We start from the raw sequence: 27,473 nt of genomic DNA, 5'->3' as shown, positions 1-27,473 counted from the left end.
GATACTAGCTCTAATAATCCAATATGTCCGGTTATAAAGTAGTTACTTATAATGTAAAGGGACTGTACAGTCCCCAGAAAAGATGGAAAATATTGGACCAACTGAAACAAATGAATTGTAAAATTGCCTACCTACAAGAGACACATCTATCTGACAATGAGCATGAAAAACTCAAAACTAACTAAAACTTGGGCCTCCCAAATTTTTGTATTCCTCTCATATATCTGGACGAAGAAGGGGGGTAGCAATCTTGATACACAGATCAGTCCAATTCAATTGTGACTCTTCATTTAAGGACCAAGAGGGTAGATATGTTTTGATAAATGGAACTGTAAATGGAGTTTGGGTGTCAATGTTAAATGTGTATGCCAAAATCAAAGTCAGACGACAATGAGTAGGGCTCTTAAAAATAGTTGTGAGGAGCTTGGCTTTATGTATATTTGGAGAAATCTACATCCAAGGAATAGGGATTATACATTTTATTCCCACCCTCACTCCACATACTCTAGGATTGATTATTTTTTTATTGCCAGGAGTGAATTTTATAGAGCATTAGAATGCAAAATTCATAATATAACCCTGTCGGACCATGCACCAGTGTCTATGGTTTGTGATGTGGGGCAAGCAGTCGTCTCTAGTACATGGAGGCTGAACACCTCCCTATTGGGAATATCGTCGTTTCAGGCTGCTTTAAGAGATGAATTTGGTTTTATCTAGAACATAACAACAAAGAGGATATATCCCCAATTCTACTTTGGGAAGGAGCAAAAGTGGTGTTGAGGGGCAAAATAATTCAACTTGCTTCAATTCTAAAAAAGACAAGGGATGCAAAACGAATAGAACTGGAAAAAAAAAAAGTAAATAAGCTAGAAAAACAACATAAAGAAAACATGTCCAGGGAAAATTTATACAATCTCAAAGAGGCTAAATTGGACCTTGAAAATCTTCTTACAGAAAAAATTGAAAGAAGTTTAAGATTTTCTAAACAAAAATATTATGAAAACGGAAACAGAGCTAGCCGCCTCCTGGCATTTCAGGTTAGAAAACAATGTAACCTCACAACAGTTCAAAAAATTCAAAGTAATAGCCCTGATAGACACTTTCTGTACAAACCAAATGACATTTCAGAGGCTTTTGCTAAATTTTATAGAGATTTGTATTCTGACCAATATAATGAAAGTAATTTAGAAAATATTAATTCCTATCTAAAAGACATAAAACTTCCCAAAATAGATTCTGTCTCATCTGAGTTTATAGACAGGCCCATAACAGAAGATGAAATCAAAGACGCAATTAGAAATCTAAAAAATAACAAAAGTCCGGGTACAGATGGATACCCAGATCAGACAGGCTTTATAGTGGGCCGCCATTTACCTGATAATATTCCAAGACTGCTTAATGTTGTAGAGCACAATGTAAACTATCCAGAACCATGCATGATACTGGCAGTGGACGCAGAAAAGGCATTTGACCGTGTTTCCTGGCCCACCATAGATACATTCGGATTTGGTCCTAATTTCACCAGGTGGATAAAGCTGCTGTACAAGGCCCCCCAAAGTATCGTCAGAGTCAATGGGCATATGTCTCAGTCTTTTCTTTTAGGGAGAGGAACACGTCAAGGGTGCCCATTATCACCGCTCCTATTTGCTCTATCCATTGAACCACTGGCACAGGTGATAAGAGATAGTAAATCAGTTAAAGGGATAGAAATTCGCATTGAAATTCATAAAATCTCATTATATGCCGACAACGTTTTAATGTACATATCAAACCCTATAAACTCCATCCCGAGATTGATGAATTGTTTAGCTAAATTCAGTAGTCTTTCAGGATATAAAGTTAATGTTAACAAAACAGAAGCTATAGCGCTGAATTCGCTAATCACAGACCAAATGAAAACATCATTCTCCTTTAAATGGCCCAAATAAGGTACAACATATCTAGGCACCACTATATCACAGAATTTAGATAAACTATATGATTTAAATTATAAAAGACTAATTGAAAAAAATTCAGCAGACCTTAAAAGATGGATAGTGCTTCCCCTTACTCTCTCAGGTAGAATAGAGACTATTAAGATGAATGTTTTACCTCGGCTGTTATTTCTATTTTCAACCCTGCCTCTTACCACCAAAAAATATGTTTACAATTGTAGATCGCCTCATTTCAAGGTTTGTTTGGCAAGGAAGGCGCCCACGCGTCAGATATAAAGTTTTACAGCTGTCCAAACAACAAGGAGGGTGGGAACTTCCTCATCTCAGGCACTATTGGTTGGCCTGCCAATTAAGAGCTCTGACCATCTGGATTTCAGACAGTGTGGATTAGGGGTGTGAACGGTTACAAAAAATTGCAAACGGTTACACGACGTCATTTTTTTCGTGTACACGGTTAACCGTAAAAAAAAAGTGGACCGCAATCGCACTATACAACCAATGGAGGGTGCGGCCGCTTTTCAGAAAGATTCCTCTCCTGACCCTCGGGACTGCGCAATCCCCCCTACCCGGACGAAGCGGAATAGGGCGGAAGGGCAGGGTGCTGGCCATCCGTACCGTGCTGTACCCAAGCATGATTGCCCCCCCGCTGCGCCATTCCCACGCTGGCCAGCACGTCATACTGGCCAGGACTAACCGTGCATAAGCACGAATACCTCTTGTACATAACGTCGTAATAGAACACATGTACGCTTTATGTTATTATGAAGCGTGCTCAGTTTACAAACAGGCGGACGAGAGAGAGAGAGAGAGAGAGAGAGAGAGAGAGAGAGAAGAGACACACAGTCGAGTCCGCGTCTGCACATCAGAGAAAAACACAGAGTATTACAGCTACTTTACTGACTTTGCAGCTTATTTTAAGCCATTTTAATCAGACACAGCAATAAATAAATAAAGTAAATAAAATAGACGCGTGGCTAGGGAAAGGAGTGTGGCTTAATACCCCACTCTGATGAGGGGGGTGAGAGAGGCTCACAGACTTACGTTCAACCGGTTACCGCTGCTGCGAAAGGCGACATGGAAAGCCAGAACCCGCACAGGCACGTCCAAACAATGAACGGAACCAGAGTCAATCCCCAGGAGTGCGGCTCCTCCACGCCGCACTTCGCAGGGATTCCTAGGGAGATATCAACATTATCAAGTATTGCTTATCTAAAAAATTTTCTTCCCTTAAAACTGGATTTTGGATACAAAACATGGAGGAACCTTAACCTCTGCTTTGTTCATCAGCTTATGGGAGGCCCAGAAGTCAAAACATTTAAACAGTTATGCACTGATTTTAACCTACCAAGATTTTCAGTTGTGTTGTGAGGTAACATTACATCCCTTATAACCCCCGCTGCAATCAGCAGATTACAACTCATGAGAAATATCTTCATTAGCTACAGAAGCATACGTATCTCACCTTTGACGGATCAGCCAGGGGATTCCATATCATTTTTCCTTGCTTTCCCTCCTCATGAAAACAGGATTAGAACCACACTATAAAAATTAATCAGGTCAGAGCGAGGCCTCCCTACAGAAGCAAAATCTCATAAATTTCCCAGCACTGCAGGAGAGGATAGCTCAGCTTATGATTTTTAAAATGGAAGATAAATTACAGAGACTCATCCATCCATACAAAGACCTTACTAAGGGGAAAGTAATGGTAGTGTGACATGCTATTCAGCTTATTTCACCCTTTTTTATGAAAGGTTTCACTTTTCAGAGCAGCAGGAGAGATTATTCTTATTACCAGTTTAACCAAAAAGAAGAATTTAAACTGTTTTTCTGCCATGACTGCGCCGCCTGCATTGTCTTTCTTTATGTTTGTTTAAATTAAAGTAGTTTGTTTGAATGGTAAAATATGTTTTTGTTATAAATAGTTTGTATATCAAATGAAACAACAGCCACCTGAATGACTTTTTCTTAGGTTTTATTATTTTCTCATCAGCATTCTTTTTTCTTTTTGTGTGCTACTTATTGTAAACACTCAGGATAACAACTTGAAATGCAGGAATGGAGTTGGAACTTATAAAAACATTAAAAAAGCTCAAATATTATCTTTACTTTTTTTACTCTTTGGCCGATCCATTCCATCTCTCTTTCCTCTCCACCATAGTTTCCTAGTTTGTCATGATGTAAAAAGAACGAGGCCAAAGTGGCAGATGAAGCCACAGAGTCAGATTCTGTAATGAAACAATTTGCTTTTATAACATTGCTATGTGTAGTTAGACAGATTTACAGTATCAACAAAAGAGCGAGGATAAATACATAACGGAACAGTTTCATTACGTGAGCGGAGATCACACTCTATTTCCAGCTGCTTTCAAACATCAGCTCACCCTGACTTCACACTGAGGAAGTACTAGGGAGGAGTGGAAGGAAATACTCCGGGTAAAGTGAGGAGTTAAAACTAGGGCTGGGCAACGATTAAAAGTTTTAATCGCATTAATCGCATGAGTTCCTGTGATTAATCACGATTAATCGCATTTTTATACGCAAAATTCAATAATAAATTCAAAAGTAGTGTATAGCGCACTTTTATTGTAAATGTACTTCTCAACTTAAACCATGTAATCAAAGCAAATAAATACAAAACTAAAGCTTATTGCCACTGCAAGGGCATAATGTCATCCTGTTTGTTATATTTAAAAAAAACTGCCCAATCAACTTTAGGCTAAGAGGTATAATGAAAATGTCGGGACGCCATTTTTAAAGTGGGGGAGAGTGTGACAGGTCAATTGAGAACATTGATGTTTATTGTATGGTTATCGAGGACCCCACAAACAAATGTTTGTTGTACTTGTCATTTTGAAATTCTTTAGTTTATAATCTTTTTGAATTCATCTTTAAAGTTGCTAATGTTAATGTATTTTTCTGAACTGCAACATTATTCAAGCAGTTGATGTTGACATGTTATTAATTAAATGCGCTGCACAATCTACACCACTAGGTGGAGTCTGTGAGTGACAGTGACATGCAGAAGTTCAGAGAAGAAGAGTGTTGTTGTTGTGATGCTCCGGAGTTAGCAAGAAAGCTGTAGTTATTATTCAGCAGCTGAAGAGACTCGTAGGCAGAGTGAATGAAGGTACTGGGTCTTTGTTAAACGCTTAAATAAAGTGAAGACAAGTGAAACGACCTTTCAGCGTCCGCCTGAGTTTCTGGCTGCAACATATTTTGGAGTACTTATCAAGTACTCCGGTGATAAGAAAATTCAATTTCGCAGTGGTTACAAATAACTTTGGCTCTGTCGACTGCGCCGAATGGCCATGTAAAAGTTCCATACACTTCTCCATGCTTGATTATCCACCAATTCTTTTCTGGATGTTTCCTCTTTCCTGTGAGCGCCGCAGCAGTCATGCGCAGCAGGAAGCAACATACTAGGCTCGCTCACGATGGAATTTGACAAAATAAAAGCCAGTGAGCAACAGACTTTTACAAGAAGAAAATAAGTAATAAAAACTGCGTTAATGCGAGATAAAATAATTGTCGGCGATAATCAATTAATGAGTTAACGCGAAAATAACGCGTTAACGTGACCAGCCCTAGTTAAAACATTTGGGTTCTTGTGTTCACACATGCAGCTCAACCCAAAAAATTCAGAAGGTTTGAAGGAATTGTGTGCATGTGTGAATGCACCAAAACACTGCTTGGTCACATGAACTTAAAACACCATTTCTTCAACAGTATTTTGGTTAGTTTGGACATTAACCCCTCTGAGTTCACATGAAGCTTAAGTCTCCGTGGTGCAACCAAACTCTGACACATCACAACTGACAAACTAATTAGTTTCAACGTCTGGTTCAATGTGGATTTTGCACTGAAACTTATAGGCAGGGTTGGTAATTTTCTCCAGATACACTTTTTAAGATTTGGGTTGAAATTGTCTTTAGGTCCTGAGAGACTTTAATAACTCATATGCTCTGAAAAAGGAACAAAGAAAATCCCTCATCTGTATCAGTTTTAAGCCTGTAAAAACTTCAACCAATGTCTGCCACGAGGTACCAATCTGATGAACCAATCACACGCCTCCTGCTTCTGGAGCAATGGCGCTTGTGCATGTAAGTGATAGGCACGGCTTTTGAGGGATCGTGCTAGTTTTGAAAATTACCAACCCTGCCTTTAAGACAGAACTTGTAGCTGCTGCATCGAGCCACTCGCTCATTAGTGTAAGTCAACCAATCACAGTGCGAGGGAAAATCTCACCCAGAGGCCTAACAGGGGGAAATTGTTACATTTCAGCAGCCAGGTTACAAATACCACTTTCTTTCAGAGCTGTTTGGAAGGATTTGCTTTGACTCTATCAAAAAAGAAACTTCCAGATCTTTGCAGCAATTTGAAAATAACTGCAAAGAAACAAAGGAGTGTGAATGTTTCTCCGCTTGGACTTTCTCTCTATGTTAACATTTCCATCACAAACAAAATAAAGTCAGCATGCATGCTGTAGACCTTATTCAGAAGTGGATAATTATTCCCTCACAACCCCGATGCTGACTTGTTTTTAGAGTTACAGGAAGTGTAACTTGAACAACTCCGCTGCAGACGGCTGAATAATGGAGGAGAGAAGAAGAGATTCCCTGCTGGTTGATCTGACGATATGCGTGAGCAGAGAGGTGGTCGGAAGCAAAAAGACTTCATAGGCTATGAATAGATGTCTCCATGCAAAGAGCCGTGTAGGTAGGTCTGAGAAAAAAAGCGAGGCACCCTATGGTGGTGTTGTGTTTACTGAACTCAAAGTCAATGTCAACTCATGAAACCCAACTACACTGTTTTTTAAAAATGAATATCCAAAAAGGAATACATCTTGTGCACATTCATTTGCTTTCTTCTTTTTCTTCCATCTCAGACTTTATACTCGTCTTTTATCCTTCTCTCTATCTTCCTCAGCTTGAACATGGAAAACATGCCTTTAAAGCTCAGATGGGATCTGTAGGAGGTGCTGTCTTCAGAAAAGACAAGTCATCTTCTGAGGGGAAGTTTTCAAAAGTTGCATGAAAGACTTGAATATTTTTGATGAATAATTTAGTCTGAGAAAGCCTGAGAGCTGACGACGACACAAACCCCGGGCACTTGCAAGTACTCACAATATGATGGTGGTCATTGGAGAGGTCATGGATGATTCATGGGCAGATTGGAAGCGGTCAGGGAGAGTGGAGGATGGAGGATTTATACGGGCAGCTTAGTGCCTTCAAACACTTGTTTTTTAAAAGCTCCATTTCTCCATGCCGTTAAACGGATCTCTTCCCAGTGAGAAATGAGAGCATTAACTGGGACATGGTCATGGTGCACTCTGCACGGCCCTGCCGAGCCCTCTGAGCTGTAACGTTTTACAGCTCAGCCGTGCTCCTTACAAGCTCCCCTGACAACCCTGATGCATCATGGGAGGGCTGCAGGGGGGGGTTGTTGGGGAAAGCGTGATGTTTCTCAAAACCTGACAACAGCTGCAGGCCCTTCCATTAAGAACAACACAACTCAGTGTTACAACCGCACCTTGAAGCGGAGGCAAGCTCTTTTTAAACAGGACCTCATATTTTGTTCTCTGTCTTCTCACCTACAGAGGTAAGAAAACATGAAGAAGAAAACGATCATGGTAGCAGTGTCTGACACGTTCATCATGGGTGGTACAATGTGCAAGTTATTTTTGGATAGTTTCTATATATAATTAATGTGTGCTGTTTTTCCCCCAGCGTGACTGACAGGCCAAGGTTTAGTCTGTGAGCTTTTCACTAACGCCTCAAGGCACTGCTGACTAAACAAACCATTGCTGAACCCCAACACATCTCCTCCCACTCCTGCTCACAAGCTTCCCTTATCTTGCTGCTGCACCCATGTCACCCAGTAACACTGATGTGTTACCGCACGTCACATGTGTTCTCTGCACAAACACACACACACACAGCCTGTGATGTGTGCTGGCCATTTCCTGAGCTTTACCTTCGGCAGACAAGGACAGAATCATTTTTATATCAGGAAGTTAAAGGTCACACTGAGTTGCAGAGTCGTTGAGTGGGAGAAAAACACAAATGCACATGAAGTGTGGAGGTGGGGTGAGCTGCAGGGGCGACTAAGCTTTGTGCAGGTGACTCCTTTCTGAGAAGGTTAAGTTGAGAGAGAGAACAGTGATGTTTGTTTTCATCTCATCAGTCTAACAGTACAGTAAAGAATCAGTCATTGCTGGAATAAAAACACTGATGCCTTTTTTTTATCAAATGATTGACATTTCTTCTTCAGTGATAGAGCACCTTTAATAGTTTAAGAGATATGTCACCATAGAAACAGAGGCATCTTATCCAGTTTAACCTGTATTCTTTGGGGCGGCAGTATAGTCAGCAGGGACTTGGCTTGGGAACCGGAGGGTCACCGGTTCAGGTTGCGAAAGTCTGGAAATTGGTCTGGTAGCTGGAGAGTTGCCAGTCCACTTCCTGAGCACTGCCGAGGTTCCCTTGAGCAAGGCACCTAACCCCCCACCTGCTCAGGAGCACTCGCTGTGGGCAGCCCCCCCTCACTCTGACATCTCTCCATTAGAGCACGTCCACAGGATCCTGTGTGTGTGTGTGTGTGTGTATTTCAGCCTAGGTTTGTGAAGCATGTTCAACATCAGAGTGTAAATCTGAATGTCCTCTGCGCAGTTCCACGCAGAGTAAAGATGAAGAAAGCTTCTCTGAACATTCAGAAGCAAAACAAGAGCTAATTGCACGGACAAGGACGTTTGTGCGTCGATATCGTTAGTGCTATATGATTTGTGAATCAGATCACAAGACGGAGCAGATAGCAGGAGAAAATGCTGTACAGTTTTTGGAGCTATGAGCCACATCAATCCTTTCTTAGTGAGTCTGATATTTAAAATAAAATACATTTTCCTTTGTGATGAGTTGAAATATTTAAAGAACAAAGTCATGTTTCATCCATCAGCTTCAATGAGTTCCTCTTTCTAACAGAAAAACAGTTTTTAAACCAAAACTCAGTCATTCAAGTCTTTTGTGTCGAATGTTCGGATCAGTGTTTTACATTAAAAATATTTAAATGGCATTTTTTCTTTTTATTATTAAATTTAATAACTAACACTGAAACTAAAAGAAGTACAAAGCATTTAAGTCAGCGTGTGAACAAAAACTAAATCTCTGCTTCTCAGTATTTCAGAGCGGTGCCGTAGTGGTAGTGTGACCTCCTTAATGTGTTTGTTATCAGAGAGTACTGAATCACATCACCCCCCCCCCCCCCACAACATGAAGGGTCATATCCACCTGCATCTTGCTCATATTATACACAAAGACTGTCCTTTCTCTTCTTTTTCACACAAACTGTATTCATAATGTGTGATTGCTGTTTCTTGTGTTTGACATTTAAGGAAATCCAGCATTTCAAAGATCAGTTAGAGTGTAGATAGATATTCACAGCAGCTTAATATTGATGAAAGAAAGCTGAATAAAAGTTGTTTTTTTGGATGAAAAGATGTAAATTAAAGCTACTAATCTTTCTGTTGTTTTGTGGTTAGGGTGGAGTAAAGGGCATTGCACTAAGGAAAAACTCTCCTTTGTTCACAGGTGAAATGCTCCTCACTCTTGTCTTGTTTTCATGTGGGCGGACTGAGCGAAAGAACCACAAATTTATCATCAACTGTGCAATGCAGGTTAACGCTCACATGCCTCACACTTAGAACATGATATGCCAGTTTAACCTGACACATTAGAGATAATACTTTATCTGCATTTTATAGATCAAAACACTTCCACTGTCCTGTTGTTTACTGCGGGGTCATAGTGCAGCATTAGGCTGGATGGCAGCAGCCACTGACCGAAGCTACAGCTCCAACTAGTGGTGGATGGCTGCAGTACACATTTAACAGGCTTTGGGTGCGTTCGAATTGTCCCTCCTATCTCCTTTCACTATCCACTTTACCTTAACTCCGGAAGCATTTAAGTGGCGGCCATGATAAGAGCCGTTTGAATTCTCTAAAAGTTAAGGAAAGGTGGGTCAATGCTTCCTTTATAACCTCCTTTAGCATAGGATACACTGGACCATCCTTTACCAAAGGAGATGAGATATGCCGCCCCACAATTCCTTGCGGCCGCAACATTTAAAGCAACTCGCGCATCCGACTGTTCACGAAAATAAACGATGATTGTAAAGTGACACAGATCAAGGGATAAAAAGATAAAATACATTTTTATCAGATGATGTTTTATTCAACATATTTCATTCATTGAGAATGCTTTGTGCAGTTGTACATTTGTATGCTTAAAACATTATGTGTAGGCTATATCTTACATAAATGTAACAATTCATTTCATACAATCATATTTATTTTGATGTTGATTTCTGAGTGGACAGGAAGGTGACGGGCCGGCGGAGGTTATTGACGTGGGTCTGCTGTGTTGAAACTACAACCACGTCATTAACCTCCGCCGGCCCGTCGCATTTAACTACGACGCCTAGTGGAAAATGTGGTCGGATTGTCAGAGCAACGAGATCGCCTTTCCCTAAGTCCTTTATGAATTCTCCTAACATCTTTCCTTAACCTCATGACGTTTTCCCCGGGGTTAAGGTAAAGTGGATAGTGAAAGGAGATAGGAGGGACAATTCCAACGCACCCTTTGTTTCTCTTGGCAAAGTTCAGTGTGAAACCGGACCAAATGAAAAATGCAACAATGTTCAATGCAGATGCTTTTATCCAAAGCGACGTACATCAGAGAGTAAGTACAACACAAGCAAGGATCTAGAAAAAAGGGAACAATGTCAGTAAGAGCAAACGATCAGCTTTGAGTCTGATTGGACACACAGGTGCTGACAGGAAGTGACCAGAGGCAAAGCACAACATTGAGGGCAGTTCTTGAGAGCTCTAATCAGTATAGAAACCATCTTATAAGTCCTACTTATATCAGTACAGACTTTTTCACTCGAGACTGCCGCACAGTTTTTTTTTTTTTTAATTCAAGCTTTTTATTGGGTGATCTTAAGTGAAAGTGCTTTAATCTTGTTCCTGACCTTTTGTCTGTCAGGGCACTGTTTGTGATTAAATGTAAGGGCCCTGGAACGAGAACGTTTTACAATCTGAGATGAGCAAAGACATCATCTAGTTATCTGAGCAGGAGTTACAGTCTTTAATGACATGTTCTCTATCAAGTCATTTTAAAAAGAAATTAAAGTAGGAACCCAAAAGAGCAAGAGCATGCTTCAATCACCCGTCTAAGTAGAGAGGGAGTTCTTCATCTTCCTCAAACAATCTGTAACAGTGCACAACGTGAAGCGTCCTGTGTGTCAGCTGGAGGGGTTCACAAACACAGTTTTCTCTGGTAATGTCTGTAGAAGCTTACATGTAAACAGGAAGTGGATTGAACAAATAAAACTCCCCTTTAAAAAGCAGAAGAGGAATGTTTCTCACCAGTGGATGTGTGAACTCAGGAGCATGGTCGTTCTTGTCTGTGATGGTGATGGTCGCTGTGGCGGTTCCTGTCAGGCCCACTTCTCTTCCCGACATGTCCTTGGCCACAATCTCCAACTCATACGTCGTGGTTGGTAGTGTCTGGAAGATCAATGAACAGGGACACAGAGTCAAATGAAAGATATGAATAGACATTAAAGAAGGATAGACTTATGGATCTTGCATGCAAAATTAAAAACAAAAGGAAATTGAAAAAAACAAGTTGTGCAGTTATTTCTGCAGAGGAACACATCAAGGAGTCATGAAGAAGGTACTACCAAGGTTAAAAAGGTTAGACACATGAAAACAGTTTATGTACAAAGAAACTGAAGCTATGAACACTTTAGGTCAACAGTCACACAGTGGTAGCTTTACTTTAGGAATGACACACGCACAAACATTTCTGCTGTCTGTCCCACAGACACATTTTAAGACCGGTGGTGATCGTGCATTTGAGGCCATAGCACAAATCTTTTGGAGTTCTCTGCCCATCTTGTTACGTTCTTCTGACTCTATCGAGTCTTTTAAAAAGCAGCTGAAAACGTCAATATTTAAACCAGCCTATGGGTAATCATGTCCACCCAGTCTACTTACTGATATGTTTTACTGTGTCAATTACTGTTCCTCGTCAGAGCTGGATTTTTTTTTTTATGTTGGTCCATGAACTACTAATTTGTTCTTGATTTTATTGTATGTTGTTTTTTATTGATGTAAAGCACTTTGTGACCTTTGTCTGTGAAAATTGCTTCATAAATAAACACGACTTACTTTACTCACAGTTAAATATCACTGACAATTTGCAAACTCTGTGAACGCTTGAGAATCTATGTGACAGATGAATCCTGGAAAATCATTATAAAAAAAAATGATGAGACGTAAAAGTGGCAAAATTAATCCACACAGCAGAAGCTAACACATTTGACCAAGCTTGATGTTACTGTAGGAAAGTTCTTCTAATAGACCAGCAGAGGCTTGAACCATCAGAGTCACTGTATACCAGCTTAAACAAATAATCATCATAGTGTAAATATGCATGCTCAAACACCAGGGTTTACAAGATCCATCAAACACTCGCAATCCGGCCCGGGGAAAGGTCAAGGATCCTCAGATTGAGATTCCTAAAGACAGATGCCGTGGTGAAAGGGAGAAGAAAAGGTTCCCTAAAGCGATGCAGTACAGGATCAAAGTCTAAACATTCGACGTAAGGTTTATGTTCATCCATTTGAAAAACAATCCTCAGGGATCAGAGCTGGTTTTTACACATATCTCTCACAATGCTTTCGGGCAGATCAAGGTTTCCAGGTCCTGCCTGCAAAGGCAAACTATTTTCCTCAACATAATCTGTAGAATCAAAAAAAAATCATTCAGGGATTTCGCAGCTCTGGCTGTGCTTTGATAATCCTCAGAGAGAGTTTTTTTTTTAGTCTGTTTGTTCTGAAAAAAAACAATGTAAATATAAGCTAAACCTAAACCAAACAAATGTCTTTAAAAAAAACCCAATCTAAAATCAAGTTTTATGATTCTTCATTGCAACTTTGAGCAGGGAGGTGATTCCGTCTCTGATTAAAAAGCAGCTTCGTTCATTTGGTGAAATACAGCTTCATACACAGGGAGAGGAGGGCATTCATAATGAGCGTAGCAGCAATGATCTTTTGTTGCCATAATTCATGCCTCATAGAAATGTGGATGTGTAAATAACAAGAGGTAGGGGCTGCTTAAGCCAACATTTATTTATCAGCTGCAGGGTTTTTTTCCCTACTGGGGGTGTTAGCTGTCACATGCTTAATAAACTTCATCCATCTGTCTCACTGAGGATGCTGCTGACGCTCTCTCCTGCAGTGGAGATACACCTCTGCATGCATGTGTACTCCTCTCAGTGACTTCGGGTGCAAAACACAGGAGGGAGATTCACTGAGCACGGTGGAGTACAAATACAAAGAGACTCAAACATGAATTTAACTTATTTTTGTAACATCACCACAGAAAATGAATCATCTTAGCTCATTTTTAACTTGTAAATTTGTCACGTATTGTATTTGGATTCCTATCACGCTCTTCATTAACACGAGGAGTGTCTCATTCACAAATTGTTTTGCACGGCTTTTGCATTCACTAAACCTGTTCAAATGAGTCTAAAAGACACTGTAATTAATGAATTAAAAACACATGCAAAGGGTGAAATGTCACCTTAACTGCACTGAAGAGCAAACATTGTCTCTGTGAGCTTGTGCTTGTGTGTGAATACATTAGAATGAGACATTGGGGGACCATTTCTATACAAATCAGCCTCATTGCAAAAAGTGTCTAATTCAACCACACCAGCGCTAACAGCCATGCACAGTTAGAGTGAAGAAATGACCATCTGTCAAGACTACAGTGGGTGGAAACTACGCTGTGGAATTTATGGGAAATGACACTCGAAAACTTTCCAGTCATTAAGGAACGATTTCGCCTTAGAATGACTTAATAAAGTCACAGGTACCCGCCTACATGCGGACATGATTTGTGTCCCTCTTGTCCGTGATCTCATGAATCTTATCCCTCCTGATTCTTGTTGATATTATTGTTCACTGTGACAAAGAGCTGTTTCCCAGTAACTGCTCATGTTACTCACAAATCTGCCAGGTGTCAAACCGAGCATCAGTGCTAGCTGTCAGTGCACGTGTTCTACTTTTGCCCGTTCTCATCATAGCTAGTGCTCTGATCGATCTAATCAGAGGCAGGCAGGGGAAGATCAAACGATCAATGACGAGACACCTTCAGGCTCCTTTTTAATTATCACATCAACTGCAACTCAGACAAGGTGAAACATGAATTCACTGAAATGACACATTGAGGTCAGGGGTGGCTTAATGTGTGGATGGCTCAGGGACAAAATCTTCAGAATACAGAACAAATTACCATTTTAAAACACTAGTAGTGAATACTTCTGACTATGGATAATGGCTTTAGCCAACTTGAGATGGTAAATAGACTTGAGCTTGTTAAGCGCTTTTCTAGCCTTCTGACTACTCAGCACTACACATTCACAGACTGATGGTAGAGACCATCAGAAGTAACTAATCCCATTCATACACACTCATAGCTAACTCGAGTTACCAAGTTAGAGAAGGAATTACTCACATACTGAATGAGAAAGATTGTAACTTTGGGTTTTCATTTACAGGTGCCGCCTCCTGTCTTAAACTCTAACAGCAGCTCTACAGGAGACTTTGATAAGAGCAAGACAACAAGCAGGTGTTTCTATCAATACTTTGTCACACATACTGGGTGACAGGGGTGTCCCTCACAACCAGCTCCTGCTCCATCAAACGCTGTGCAGGCAGATGGTGCTCCGCAGACCAGTGAGTTTATAGAAAAAAAATCCATGCACACAATCACGCATGAATACCCAAGCATGATGACTCTAAAACACACACACACACACACCTGCACACGGAAATACACTTTTGCCCTCCAGCTGGAGACGAGAAGGGCTTTGGGATCCCTGCTGTCTCAGTGGTGTCTAAACACATTGAGCGTGGCCTCCTCTGGCGACTGACAATGTCTTAATGAGTATTTCCTGAGTCTCAACTCAATTATAAACTCCCCGGCAGTACCTGGCCAGCAAAGGATGTTCCAATTCACTCTGGGCAAGAGTTACAGCTACTGGGAATTTGTCCTCCAGTTTACAGAAAACTTCTTCTGGCAAAGTGTTTGAGTGAGAGAGTCATCACAGTCCCTACTTTCATTTTTCAGCACCTGAATACGTCTGGAAGCACTTCATTAAACTTTTGTGAGCAGTTATGGCGTCTTCACCACGGGGATAAGTAACTTTCAGTCCATTACTCCTGGGAGCTTTGATAAACGATATCAAATGAAAACCATCATTTAAAAACATGTTAAAACAAGAAAACGAACCTTAAGCATAGCTGTCAATCAAAACTTCAGATCTATCTTTTCTGTGTCTTTCCATACCGCAGTTGTAGGCCATCATATGTTTTAGTTATTTGGCTCAATGTGTCCAGGACACTGAGTCCAGGAGACTGAGTCCAGGACTGAGTCCAGGACACTAATTCCAGGACACTGAGTCCAGGAGACTGAGTCCAGGACATTGAGTTCAGGACACTAAGTCCATGACACTCAGTCCAGGAGACTGAGTCCAGTAGACTGAGTCCAGGACACTGAGTCCATGACACTCAGTCCAGGAGACTGAGTCCAGGACACTCAGTCCAGACACTGAGTCCAGGACACTCAGTCCAGACACTGAGTCCAGGACACTGAAGTACTCAAAGGACAGGAGAAGATGGTTTCTCTTTCCTGTCACTGTGATTGTATACCACATCCTGATTGTCTTCATCCGTGTATTTGTCACACCTGTCTTGATTACCCCCGTGTCTTTTTAGACCTAGTCCACACGTAGGCAGGTATTTTTTCAAACGTAGGTTTTACTGTGCATACACACAAACTGCGGTTTACGTCACTGAAAACGTACCTTTTAGAAAACACCTTCCAGGCTGGAGATTTTCGAACACTCTGTTTAAGGTGTTTATGTGTAGATGGAGGAAACTGAGTTTTGGGCTCGTAATGTCACACTGTGCGCCGGTTTCTCCTCAGTTTGACGTCATTGTGCGACGCTGTCACTTTTGTTGACATGATGTTAGTGCGATGGCAGACGCAGCCAAACTAGTGCAGGTGTTAACGTTGATAACTGGACTTTTTAGATGCTAAGTCATACATACAGAGTTTCTCTCCCACTATGTTGATGAGCGGAGGCGCCTGAATGGACAACTTTGTAAAATGAAATGATCACTGCAGAGGAATGGCGAGTAAATGTTCACATGTCAAGTACTGCGTTGTTGACTTGGCGTGCTCGTGACAGCTGTAACAGTGCATTTTGGGTTTTCATGTGAACGAAGATGTTTTTAAGAACTGAGTGTGTTGACGGGATTATTCATTTTTAAAAGGAGGAAAACCTCTGTTTTAAAAAATACCTGCCTACGTGTGGACCAGACCTCAGTCTCTGTGTTACTTCCTTTCAGTGTCAGACCGTCCTCTATCCTTCTCCGTGTCTCCTTGTGGATTTTTCAGTGAGCTCTTGCATTTTCTTTGTTTCTCCTGTTTTTTGTTCTTTGATAAGTGCGTTTTTTTTGTTTGCCTTTTGTTAAAATAAATGTTTTGTTAGATCTACACTTGGTTCTTTGTTTCTTCATAACTGTGACACACACTGAAGATTGAACAGTGACTTGTTCTCACATTCATTTAGTACTGTGATAAGATTGCCGTACTTCTTCCTTATTGTCATATCTGCTTGTCAGTCATATTTGTAACTCAGTATTTGTACTGAGGGATTGATGAAGATGACTGTTTGTCTTTCTAAAGGCAGAAAACATCAGTCCATTTAGAGTGGGTTGGTTCACTGAGGACAAATGTTATCTTGGGGAAACTCTTGGACTAACAGGAGAACTAAAATTAACCTTAAAATGAAATAAAACACAAAAAAACACCTCTTTCCTCCCAAGTACAGTCATCTTCTTAGTAAAAACTTAAGTGGGAGACAAACAAAGACGCCACAAGTGAATTTATTGAGCCGTAACGTTTGTGAAAGCTGATGTGAAAGTGAACAAAGAGCGAATGAAGTTGAGCGTAGCGAATGATATGACGGGCCTTGTTTCCGAGACATCTGATAGGAGAATGACATTTTCACACTGTCACATTCTGCCTTGAAAGGATTTCATCAAAGCCCACTGAGTAAAGGCTGATCCCGACACAAAGCAAGGAGAAGGAAGAGGATGAGAGTACGATGGAGAGAGAGAGAGAGAGAATGAGGAGTGAAGAGGGATGAGCGAGGAGAGACGGAGTGCAGGATGGTAGTAAAAAAAAGAGAGCAGGCTGACATGTGAGACACCACATTAACGCTGTGAATAGGTGTGATATTATAGTCAAATTGGCCCTGGGTTCTTTGTTCTCCTCTGGTCCTTCACTCTCTCTCAGCATCAAACCTCTGGCTATTCTTCAGGCCTCTTTTCAAATGCTTAAAGAAATCATGACAGACATGAAGAAGCTTGGAAAAAAAAAAACATCCAACAGGAGTTATTTAAATCCACTTGTGACAGTATTTCTATGAGAGCAACATTATTCTTTTGAGCTGCATGCCTCCATATAGCTCTCCTAATTTTTCTTCAAGTAAAGCCCTCTTCAGTTGAAATACTAACAAGTTCTTGTGGCCTTTGGCAGTGAATAGACGTAGAAAAATAAACTGCCCTTCAAATGGAACCGTACTGCTCTTTATCAGATTCTATTTTCTGCTCTTTTTTTTCTTCTCAGACCTTTCTTGATATGTATTTGTCAAAAATTGGGAAGTATTAAAGAGATAGAGTTGTATTTTTGGAGGTGGGGATGTATGAGTTGTGTGTCAATAGAAAGCACATTAGCCAGAGGAGATGCTGACGGCTTGGCCCTTTAATGTTGAGACAGGGCCGTTTGCTCCCATGTAGCTCATTTAAAGAAATACCGAGCTAAAACACAACGTCGAGATCTCAGCACTTCATATCAGCAAACCATTTTGTTTTAGCACTACTTCGCTGCACCACATACATGCTCCTCCACCTACAGTACAGATGTTTGAGTCTATAGTTTGACACAGCCCAGCTCTTGGACAGTGTCAAAGATGGAGGACACACCGGTATACTAATTACTAAAGCAATCTATGAATCATGAAAATAATCAAAACTTGCAAAACTCTGTAGATTTGAACAATCTTTAAAGTCAGTTTTGTAAGGTGTGGGTGTGTGGAAATCTACTTTATGGGTGTTGTGTTGTTAAAGAATTAAAGGGGCACAGATGTGTGGTCTCTCTGAAGGTCTCCTAAAGACTGACTGCTGCACTGACTATAAGCATGAGGCCCACCAGGCCCAGCTGTCTCATCTCCTGATTGCCTGCTCTCCAGTTTGGGATAACGTGAAGTAGCTCCTGCAACTCTACTTCAAAAAATACAGAAAAATGCCCTTAAATTGGCAAGGTTAGCTTAGCCTTGATTTCAGAATGCCATTCAAAAGCTTATTTATACATCTGTATATCTCTGAGATGCATCCAACCTGTCACTCTTATTTTAAAGACATTTTGTTGAAAGCTTTAACTGGCCTGTTTTTCTGAAAGCATCAATGAAGAAACAAAGTCACCACATGTAAGATCAGTAAGATCTGAGGTGCTTGTGCCTTATCAAGATGTATTCTGAAATCCAGCAGTCTGTCGCTCACAAACTGAGCGGTTATCTTCCAAAGATGGACATTTTAGTAGAAAACACTATCTTTGTGTGGCAGCATGTGTACTGCAGCTTCACAAAGAACAAAGGAAGAGGAAAAGACCTGAAGGAATTACATCAGAAAAAGAAAGTAACTGGAAGAAATGTACTTAATTTACTCCCAACTGCAAAGTCTCTCACTGATTTCAGATTAACTAGGAAATACTTTGTCAAGATTTGGAATCGAGATTGTGTCTGATTTTCAAAAGGGGAACCGGGTTTTTGTCTGAAGCCTCAACTTTGAGGAATGTTCATTTTGTGCTGCAAAAACAGCTTCACTTTGGCTCTAGTGCTCACTGTGAAAGTTTGCTGAGGGAAATGTAACAAAAGACTGTCTCGATCTGTCTCCGTCTCTCTGTCTGACTCGGACTCTGTGGCAGCTGTAACAGCAGTTAAAGAAAGACTGTTAAGAGATGATCAATCATTGAGCAGATTGTCTTTTGAAGGTCATAGACACGTTGTTATTGAATGAAATCTGTTTCACTTCAAAAGTTAAAAAATGATCTCAGAGTCGTGTTGAGTAATAAACATATGTGTAGGAAGGGGAGCTGAGGAGGCAGCACCCTCTAAAATCAGGCATATAAAACCATCAGCTTAAAAAAAGTTTTAAACAAATGTTTACGCACACTTCTTACATAATGTGTGTGTGCATCCTCTACCACCTTCATAGTTTAGTTTGAGAGCATGCAAACATTGTCAACATTGATGGGATTTTCCTTCTTTTGCAGGATGTTGATCGTGAAACAGTCTTAAACGATCAGACAAATATTAAGCTATACTCGATGGAGGTGTCATGGGGATGAAAGGTGGGTCAAGGGGGGCGGCAGGTCCACTTGTTGGGTGTAAATATCCAGTCTATCCAAAAGATGTTCTTGGCTTGGTGCTGTTACCTGCACCTTTAAAGGGACTCAGGTCTACACATGTGTTTGTGCAGGAGGACATGAGCTGAAGTAGCTCAGTTACACACATCACATACATTCTCAAAAGCTGTTTAAACAGTTATTAAATGTAAATTAATTACCTTTTCTTTTTACCAATACTGTGGTTAGATTTCCAACTCTCTCTCTAAAACATTTTAGCTTCCCTTTACCTCACAGGTCACTGGAAGCCCCCCCGCACTCCACCTCTATAGACATATGATTAATCACTTTGGCAGTAGTTAATTACAGTAGGATGACAGCCACGTGAGACCCTTTTCTAGGCCACTACCACCTACGCATGTGATCTACTTCTTTCATCAGCCTCATAGGGAGGGAGAGCATTCACCCAGAGGAGAGACTAAGGGACATATGGGGGTGGGAGTGGGAGGGTGACACATTTATAACCATGTCTCATTTAAGTTGGCCTCTCTTTTCTTCTGTTCAAATCCAAACGCGGATATTGAAAGATGCTGCACAGTGGAAAATAAATAAATAAATAAAAACTTTTATTAAAAAGACACCAAAATAAACTTGGTTGTAAATTAACTTTGGCAACTTGTGAATGGTGACATTGAACACATTGAATGCATGATAAAAATCTAATTTTTGAGCTTAGTCTGAAGTCATGAAGTCTTCATGTGCAGAGCATGAGGCTGTCACTGTCTCTGAGCATTAAAAATGTAGTACTTATATTTTTTGCATATTTCTTTAGAGATCCAGAATTTTTTATCTTGGACTTATTTTAAAGAATTATATTTTATATCATTATTAGTTCTAACCAGGTGTTTTGACTGGACGAGGCATGACACCACGCACTTATGGAACCGTCCACCTTACAGGTAAGAAAGGCTAAAACTAACTAAGAAGCATTTTTAGTTTAGTCTAGTACTTTGGACATCTTCTTCAACATCTTTTGTAACTACGAAAACTAAAGGACACATCCTGCTTGAAGTCACCAGTTAACATATTAACTCTTTAACCGTTACGTCAGCAAGGACTTTACTTTTCAATCAATGAAATTGTGTCCTGTGTGCTGTGTAAGGGTCGCAAGTGCCTTAAACTTGCGGTTTATCTTAATATCTCTGTTTTTTTGTCGTTTTTAGGTGATGTTAACTATAACATTTTGAAGAGATGGCATGTTTTCAAGCCTGTGCTGCAGCTCCACAGAGTGACAATAGAGGCTGCCACATCCTCAGCCTCCGCACCAATCACATGACTGTAAACTATAAGTAGAGGACAACATCACTAGGACTTTTCACAATGTGTATCACTCCGCCTAGACCAGGTGTCGAGAATACAGTAAGTAAACATAACAGCAGACAGAGTTTGTCTTAACTATGTATGTTGTATGACAGTCATTTCTCACTCAAGGTCGACAAGTTGTACTTTGAAATCAGCACTGCTGTGATTATCTCCCGCACTGGGCTGGCGGCTTTGAGCCAAACAACCTTAAAAAGTATAGTGCATTTATTTACTACATCACTCCCTCTTGTGTGAAATTTGCTTAATTTTCAACTGATTTCTTTTGCGTTGTTTTGACATTTTATTGATACTCATACGGAGATGCATTTGAATTTTCTTCACATCAAGTCAGTAAGCAGCCTCGGGCACGTCCCCCCCCACACCCACAACATAGTGAGCAGAGGCTCACTATGACGCAGTGTGTTGCTTTGAAGAGCTCGATATTATAAGTAAATTATTACAAGTTTTATCTACATCAGAGAAACTAAGTCTTCAGTATATTAGTTTCAAAACGAATGAACATGTTTGGCATACAGATTTTTACAACTAGACCAATCCTGCACAGGGCTTACCCGACATTTCATGGGAAGAATTCACAGGCTCTCGTCTTGACATCAGCCTCTGCTATTTCTTACTGACCTCACTGCATACAAATAAGAGAACATTTAATCGACCGAAAGAATGAGCCTGGCTGATCCAGCCTTGACTCTGAGCTCACTGCTGCAGAGTTACATTAGAAGAGTGAATCACTGCTGCGAGATTCTCTTTCCTCCACTCCACAAAAGCATTTTTTCATCCTCTAGTTCTGAAGCAGAGATATGCCATCTTCCTCCTCTGGGACAACACTGTGCCAAATAGACTGATACATGAGGGAGAGCTGGTCAAGCTTTCCCCTCCAAGGTCCTTCCTTGCAATTTGTGGACTATCACTCCCATGATGGGGTGATAATAACTGACAAATCCCCAAACTACTTCCCTGCTCATACTGTATAACACAGGAGCCGGTGTGTGAGAAGAATGCTATAGGAGCAGCTGCAGCCCTGCATATACATCTACACAGAATGCATTCAGGAACAGCAATGACTGTAGACCCCCCGCCCCACCCCCACCCCCATATCTGAGCTGAATGCAAAGATCTGTAACAAAAGAAGGAAAACGAGGTTTAGAAAGCCGATTAATTGTTTCTCCTTGGTCAAACGCTGATGAAAACTGAAGAAGATGAAACACACAGTTAAAAGCTTTTTCATCCAATTTTTGAACACAAACTACCAGAAAAAAAAAAAAAACATCTTGCAATAAGGTTGGTTTTTTTTTTGTCTCTGTTCAGTATTAGGAGTCCAGCAGAAGATTAGAGACAACATCAGAGAGTGCAGGCGTCTCGTCAGAACACACGATTATTCAAACAGTGTTTACAGCACAGGTGCAGAAGCATCATTATTACCTAGGGGAACTATCATGTACCAAATTAAAGATCTGATTTAATTCTGCTACTCTCTCAGGGATACTCAAATGTTATCTATATAACGGTGACGCCGTCTTTAGTTCTACACACAATCCCTGTGTGTTTAGTATATATTAACAACATCTAATGAACTGGATCAGAAATGACTCCCCACTGAAGAAATACATTTGGAAGTCTGTTGGGGTGTGTGCAACCTGCAAAACATTTATAGGCAGGGTTGGCAATTTTCTCCAGATACACTTTTTAAGATTCTGGTTGAAATTGTCTTTAGGTCCTGACAGAGATTAATAACTCATGTTCTCTGAAAAAGTCAGTCATCTATCAGTTGTAAGCCTGTAAAAACTTCAACCAATGTCTGCCACGAGGTACCAATCTGATGAACCAATCACACGCCTCCCTGTCTCCCTGCTCGTTCTCTACCCCATGCATGCACGAGCCCACACTCAAGGCATGAGCTGAGGTCTGCTTCTGGACCAATGGCGCTTGTGCATGTAAGTGAGGGGCGTGGCTTTTGAGGGAGCACAGAGGGGAGGGGGTGGGTGCAGACAGTGCACTGAGGGAATGCTACTTTCAAAATCATGCTAGTTTTCGAAAATGACCAACCCTGCCTTTAATTTGAATGTACATATTCTAAACCGTGTGAGCACTGCAGCACATTCCTAAACATCCTGTCTGAGCAATGTTTCAATCTCCATCTAAAAATAAATAGTAATCTTAATTCCATCCTAAAATGCATGCCTTTTATATACAATGTACAGTTTAAACTCTCTAGACATCCTGATGTTTATGATCACATACCATTGTACAAAATTGAAGCCTAAACACTCGCTGTGAAAGGCGCATTGGAAGCCTAGTTATGCTCAGTAAGGATCTGACTGGTTGAGCTGCTGTATTGACACTACACCTCTGTTTTTGACCAAAGCACACGATAAACCTGCCGATAAAACAACCGACACTGTCTGTAGGAGCCTAAAATGTGGGTTGGTAGACTTTACTGCAGAACAGATTATTTGTCTGATTGAAGGGAACACTCGAGGATACGTTCAGTTTAATGAATCTTGTTAGGTGTTTGTCATGTTTCCTCTTTCTGTTCTGTCTCAACTCTGCTAATCAGGTGTAGAGCTGCTCGGGAGCTGCTTTAGTCCACAGAGCTGTCAATCATGATTTTAAATCTGCTCTATTTATACATCAGAGGACAAAGTAAAAGAAAACTTCTCAGAAACATGAACAATTGGACATACAGCCGCATAAGAACTAACTATATGAAAAAAAAGCATGTTTGAGAAAAAATACATTTTAATTTTGTATCTATCCATCTGTTAACATTGAAGTGACGTGTTTATGACGATCCAGCCAGTCAGCATAGGAAGCTCTTCATCTTTGTGCTGTCCGTTCTTTACAGAGTGTGTGGTTTTAACCTGGAAACTCTTTATCCTCGAAAGTCTGCTTATATGCCAATCTTATTATAAGTTACATGACATGATTTCTGCAGTAAAATGTCTCAAACAAATAGACCTTCTAACAATCACCCCTGCTAACAACCAGCACTCACCTTTAATTTGCCTGTTAGGTGTTCTGCCCTCTCACTTTGCTCACCTTATAGCTTTTCTGACTTTACTAGCGAGGCGTGCTTTTTTGATGAAGTAGAAGAGCCCTCATCCCCCCTCTCATACCAAGTGGATAAAGGATGCCATGTCCTTTATGAAATTAGAAAAAATGAAATACTCTCTCAGAAACCTTAATGCAAAATTTACCAAAAAGTGGCTTCCCTTTATGGAACATGTTGGATCCCTTCAATTGGAAGCTGCACCTGCTGACTGAGTGACCTCTGGTACTTCTCCTCACTCACATTACACACTTTCTGGTCCAGTTCTGATCTCCTTATAGATATGTTAGCACATGGTTTGTATAGTATGTTACATGTTATTGTCTTCAGATGTCTTTAGTGTGTGTATGTATTCTTTTTTTTTCCATTTGGTTGTTGTGTGATTTCATTTCAGCACCCTCTAATTATCCTCTTTTCCACTACCGATGTTTACATCATTTTACAGATATTGTATTGTTTTATTAATCCAGAAGTGGCTCATCGGAAGTACCGGGACAATACCCCCCTAGCCAGTACGGTGTCCCCCACAATAGTCTCATAAAATCGTGTGGGAAACACTGGCAGCTAATGCTTTCAATTTGAAATTATATATATATCTTTTTCACATACACTATTTAATACAAAGTAGTGAAGAATGCACTATTTCAGACGTATGTATGTACTGTACTAGATAGAATTATAGCCTATATCTCCAGTGTTGAAAACTTCATGTTGAAAATGTCAACCAAATAAAAACAAATAGACCTATATGCCTTCAAACACTAAACTAAACTAAACACAGAAATGTGTGGCTGGTGAGAGCCTGGTAGGCCCTGTGTCATCTCACCCACCCACCGTGAAACACTGAAAATACACTACTATGATATATGTGGCAGATAAAACGTTATTATGTGCAGGATTAAATATGTAAATGGGCCACGATCCAAAAACACAACACATCAATTCATGGATGTGACAGAGCCGTTTCTAGAATTCATTCAGGAAGTGTGTCCAAGGCCTAAGACACAAGTTAATCATCTAAAAGCTATCAAATGTAGTTAATGACGGCTGTAAAACTACCAAAAGCTGCAAATCAAATACAACTGCACACCATCTCCTGCAGCCTCAGGCATTCTGTTGGATTTATTAGAAAAGGCACCGTGAAATAATCATGGCAGTGACCCGTGCAGGCAGGTTTGGACAGAGCTGATATTTTTATAACATGCAAGTAACAATGAAAGCATGACTAGTCTCATACCATTAATATCATTAACATAGGAGGACAAAGCAGCCAAGCTTGTATTTCCTGTTCATCTGCTTTAAAGGAAACAAACATTCCCTCGGTTGACTCCAGGTGTCGTGCAGTTTGTTCCTATCACAACTTGCTTGAAAGGTTCACAGCCTCTATCCTTTGCAACAAGCGACCTTGATCCCTCTACTTTCTCTTTTAATAAAAATCCAGCTCAGAAAGGCCTCGTCACGACCAGAGGAGTCTGTCTATGGACATGTGAGACCTCTGCTGCAGACACTCACAGTCAGCTTTGTCCTGATATCAGCTCTCCCTCCTCCACAGGCTGCCTGTCCTCATGCCCACGTGTTTGTTTCTGTTGCTGCTGTTTGGCTCCACTCTCCAGCTTCCGTCTGATTTGTGATATTTTTCCCAAACAGAACATTTAGGTTATCATTCATCTTGTCTTAAATATCAGAGACATTTAGTGTTTGTCTTCTAAAAATCTTCCTTAAACTTTCTATTCAAAGCAGTGAAAGTGACTTCACAGAATACGAACTTCAGCACATTTGGGTGGGAGGCTTGGAACACAACAAGTGCTGCACTCTGAGCTTTTAGTGAGAAGTATAATAGTTAAACAAATAAAAAACCTCCAGCATTTTTGACCCAAAAGAATGATCTGATTCTTCACTCTGCGGACACATCTCAGTCTTTTCCTTCTGACCACATACTTACAATAATGTGTAACAAGATAATTATGGTGAATGGACTTGAGCTTGTGTAGCGCTTTTCTAGAGTTCTGACATCTCAAAGTGCTTTTACACCACAGGTCACACCTACACATTCACACACTGATGGTAAAGGCTGCTATGTAAAGAGACCATCAGAAGTTACTAATCCCATTTATAGACGCCACTGCCGAATTAGTGGGAACAACTTGGGGTTAAGGGTCTTGCCCAAGAACACATCGGACATGTGGCTTCAGGAGCTGGGGATCAAACCCCCAACCTTCAGATTGAGAGACGATCGACTCCACCAACTGAGTCAAAGCTCAACTAGGATAAATATTGGAGATGCTTTTGAAAAATGGAGAGAGGTTAGAACGCAGTAAGGTTTTAAGAAACGATGCAGAGCTGGATAAACACTGACGCTTCAGTGTCAAGAGGTTCAAGAGGTATTCAACTGAAACAGTTCCCAATTTTTCCGCGCCTGCTGATGTTCAAAAGACTGTCCAGAGGGTTCTAGCTCTAAATGTTCTTTTTCTTATTTTCTTACTATCCTTTGATTTAATCTTGTCCTGTCCTTTATACTTCTTTAGGGTTAAATGATGTCTTTTTCTTCTGCCATGTCTGTATTTTTTTGTTCAGTTGACACTGATGTTTTTTTTTTGTGAGAACAGCATGAGTTTCTCATCACGTCTGTTGACCAGCCTGCCAGAGATGCTCACAAGGATTAGAAAGCATTCTGAATCAGTCATATCATTTTACCCCAGTTCTTGTATATTTCACAACCACGCACATATTCTACCAAAAGCTCATCATTAAATGTGAATGTTAAAATGATTTGACTGCTGCTCAGAGTGTACAGTAAATCCTCCGTGTCCTCCAAACCAATTCCTAAAATTGGTAACTTGTGGAAACGTCGACATATGAATCTCACATACATGGCACTACTCGGCAGAGGGGTGAATTTGATCTCATTAGTTTCCTGCAGCATACAGTAAATGCCGTGCAAGGCTGGCAACCTGTCTGGAGTATTCAACCGCCTGAGGCCCAAATGTATGCTGGGACGGTCTCAAGTCCTCTGAGACCCTGATGAGCACTAAGTGGCTACAGTGAATAGAAGGAGGGACAGCGTCAGGAATTTAAGCAGCACAGGAGAGATCATTGAGAAGCATGTGGCATACAGCCGTGTGTTTCCTTGTGCTGAGAACTCAAGCTATGTGAGGTGAATAAATAAAGTGGGAAAAGTGCCAATTCTGTGAACATGTGGTGATCAGCTTTGCACAAAAACACAAAAATGCATAGACACTGTCTGTATCAGTCATTGAACAGATAACTATATGTGTATCCATTTGTGTAATTTGATTTATACTGGAAGGGAGCTGGACACTGAAAGTTGTAAGAAATTGCAGACACTTTTTCACATCATGTGATGTAGAGCTGAACACTTCATCATTTTAACATCGCATGTGGGATGTGCACATGTGTAATAATCATATTAAAGGACGTGTGATGCCATTCATGTGACCTGAAGCACTTCATGCTGCCACTTTTCTGTTTAGTGCAAACAAAAACAGCTGGGTTTTCTCATTTTCAATGATTAATTTACAATAAAAGTCTGTCTGCATTTCCTGTTCAT

The 27,473-nt window shown here is 40.6% G+C and overlaps 1 protein-coding gene across 1 annotated transcript in view; it reads right to left on the bottom strand.

The window, feature by feature from the left end:
• Positions 1-27,473, bottom strand: part of cdh13 (cadherin 13, H-cadherin (heart)) — a 391,528-nt gene that overhangs the window by 83,778 nt on the left and 280,277 nt on the right. The window contains exon 9 of the mRNA XM_061036764.1: positions 11,356-11,496. Coding sequence (XP_060892747.1) covers positions 11,356-11,496 — 141 coding nt within the window. The remainder of the gene's footprint in view (positions 1-11,355; positions 11,497-27,473) is intronic.

Source organism: Labrus mixtus, chromosome 4 (assembly GCF_963584025.1).
Source record: "Labrus mixtus chromosome 4, fLabMix1.1, whole genome shotgun sequence".
Taxonomy (NCBI): Eukaryota; Metazoa; Chordata; class Actinopteri; order Labriformes; family Labridae; genus Labrus; species Labrus mixtus.
Note: the sequence above shows the minus strand (reverse complement) of the source record. Positions and strands in the feature narration are given on the sequence as shown.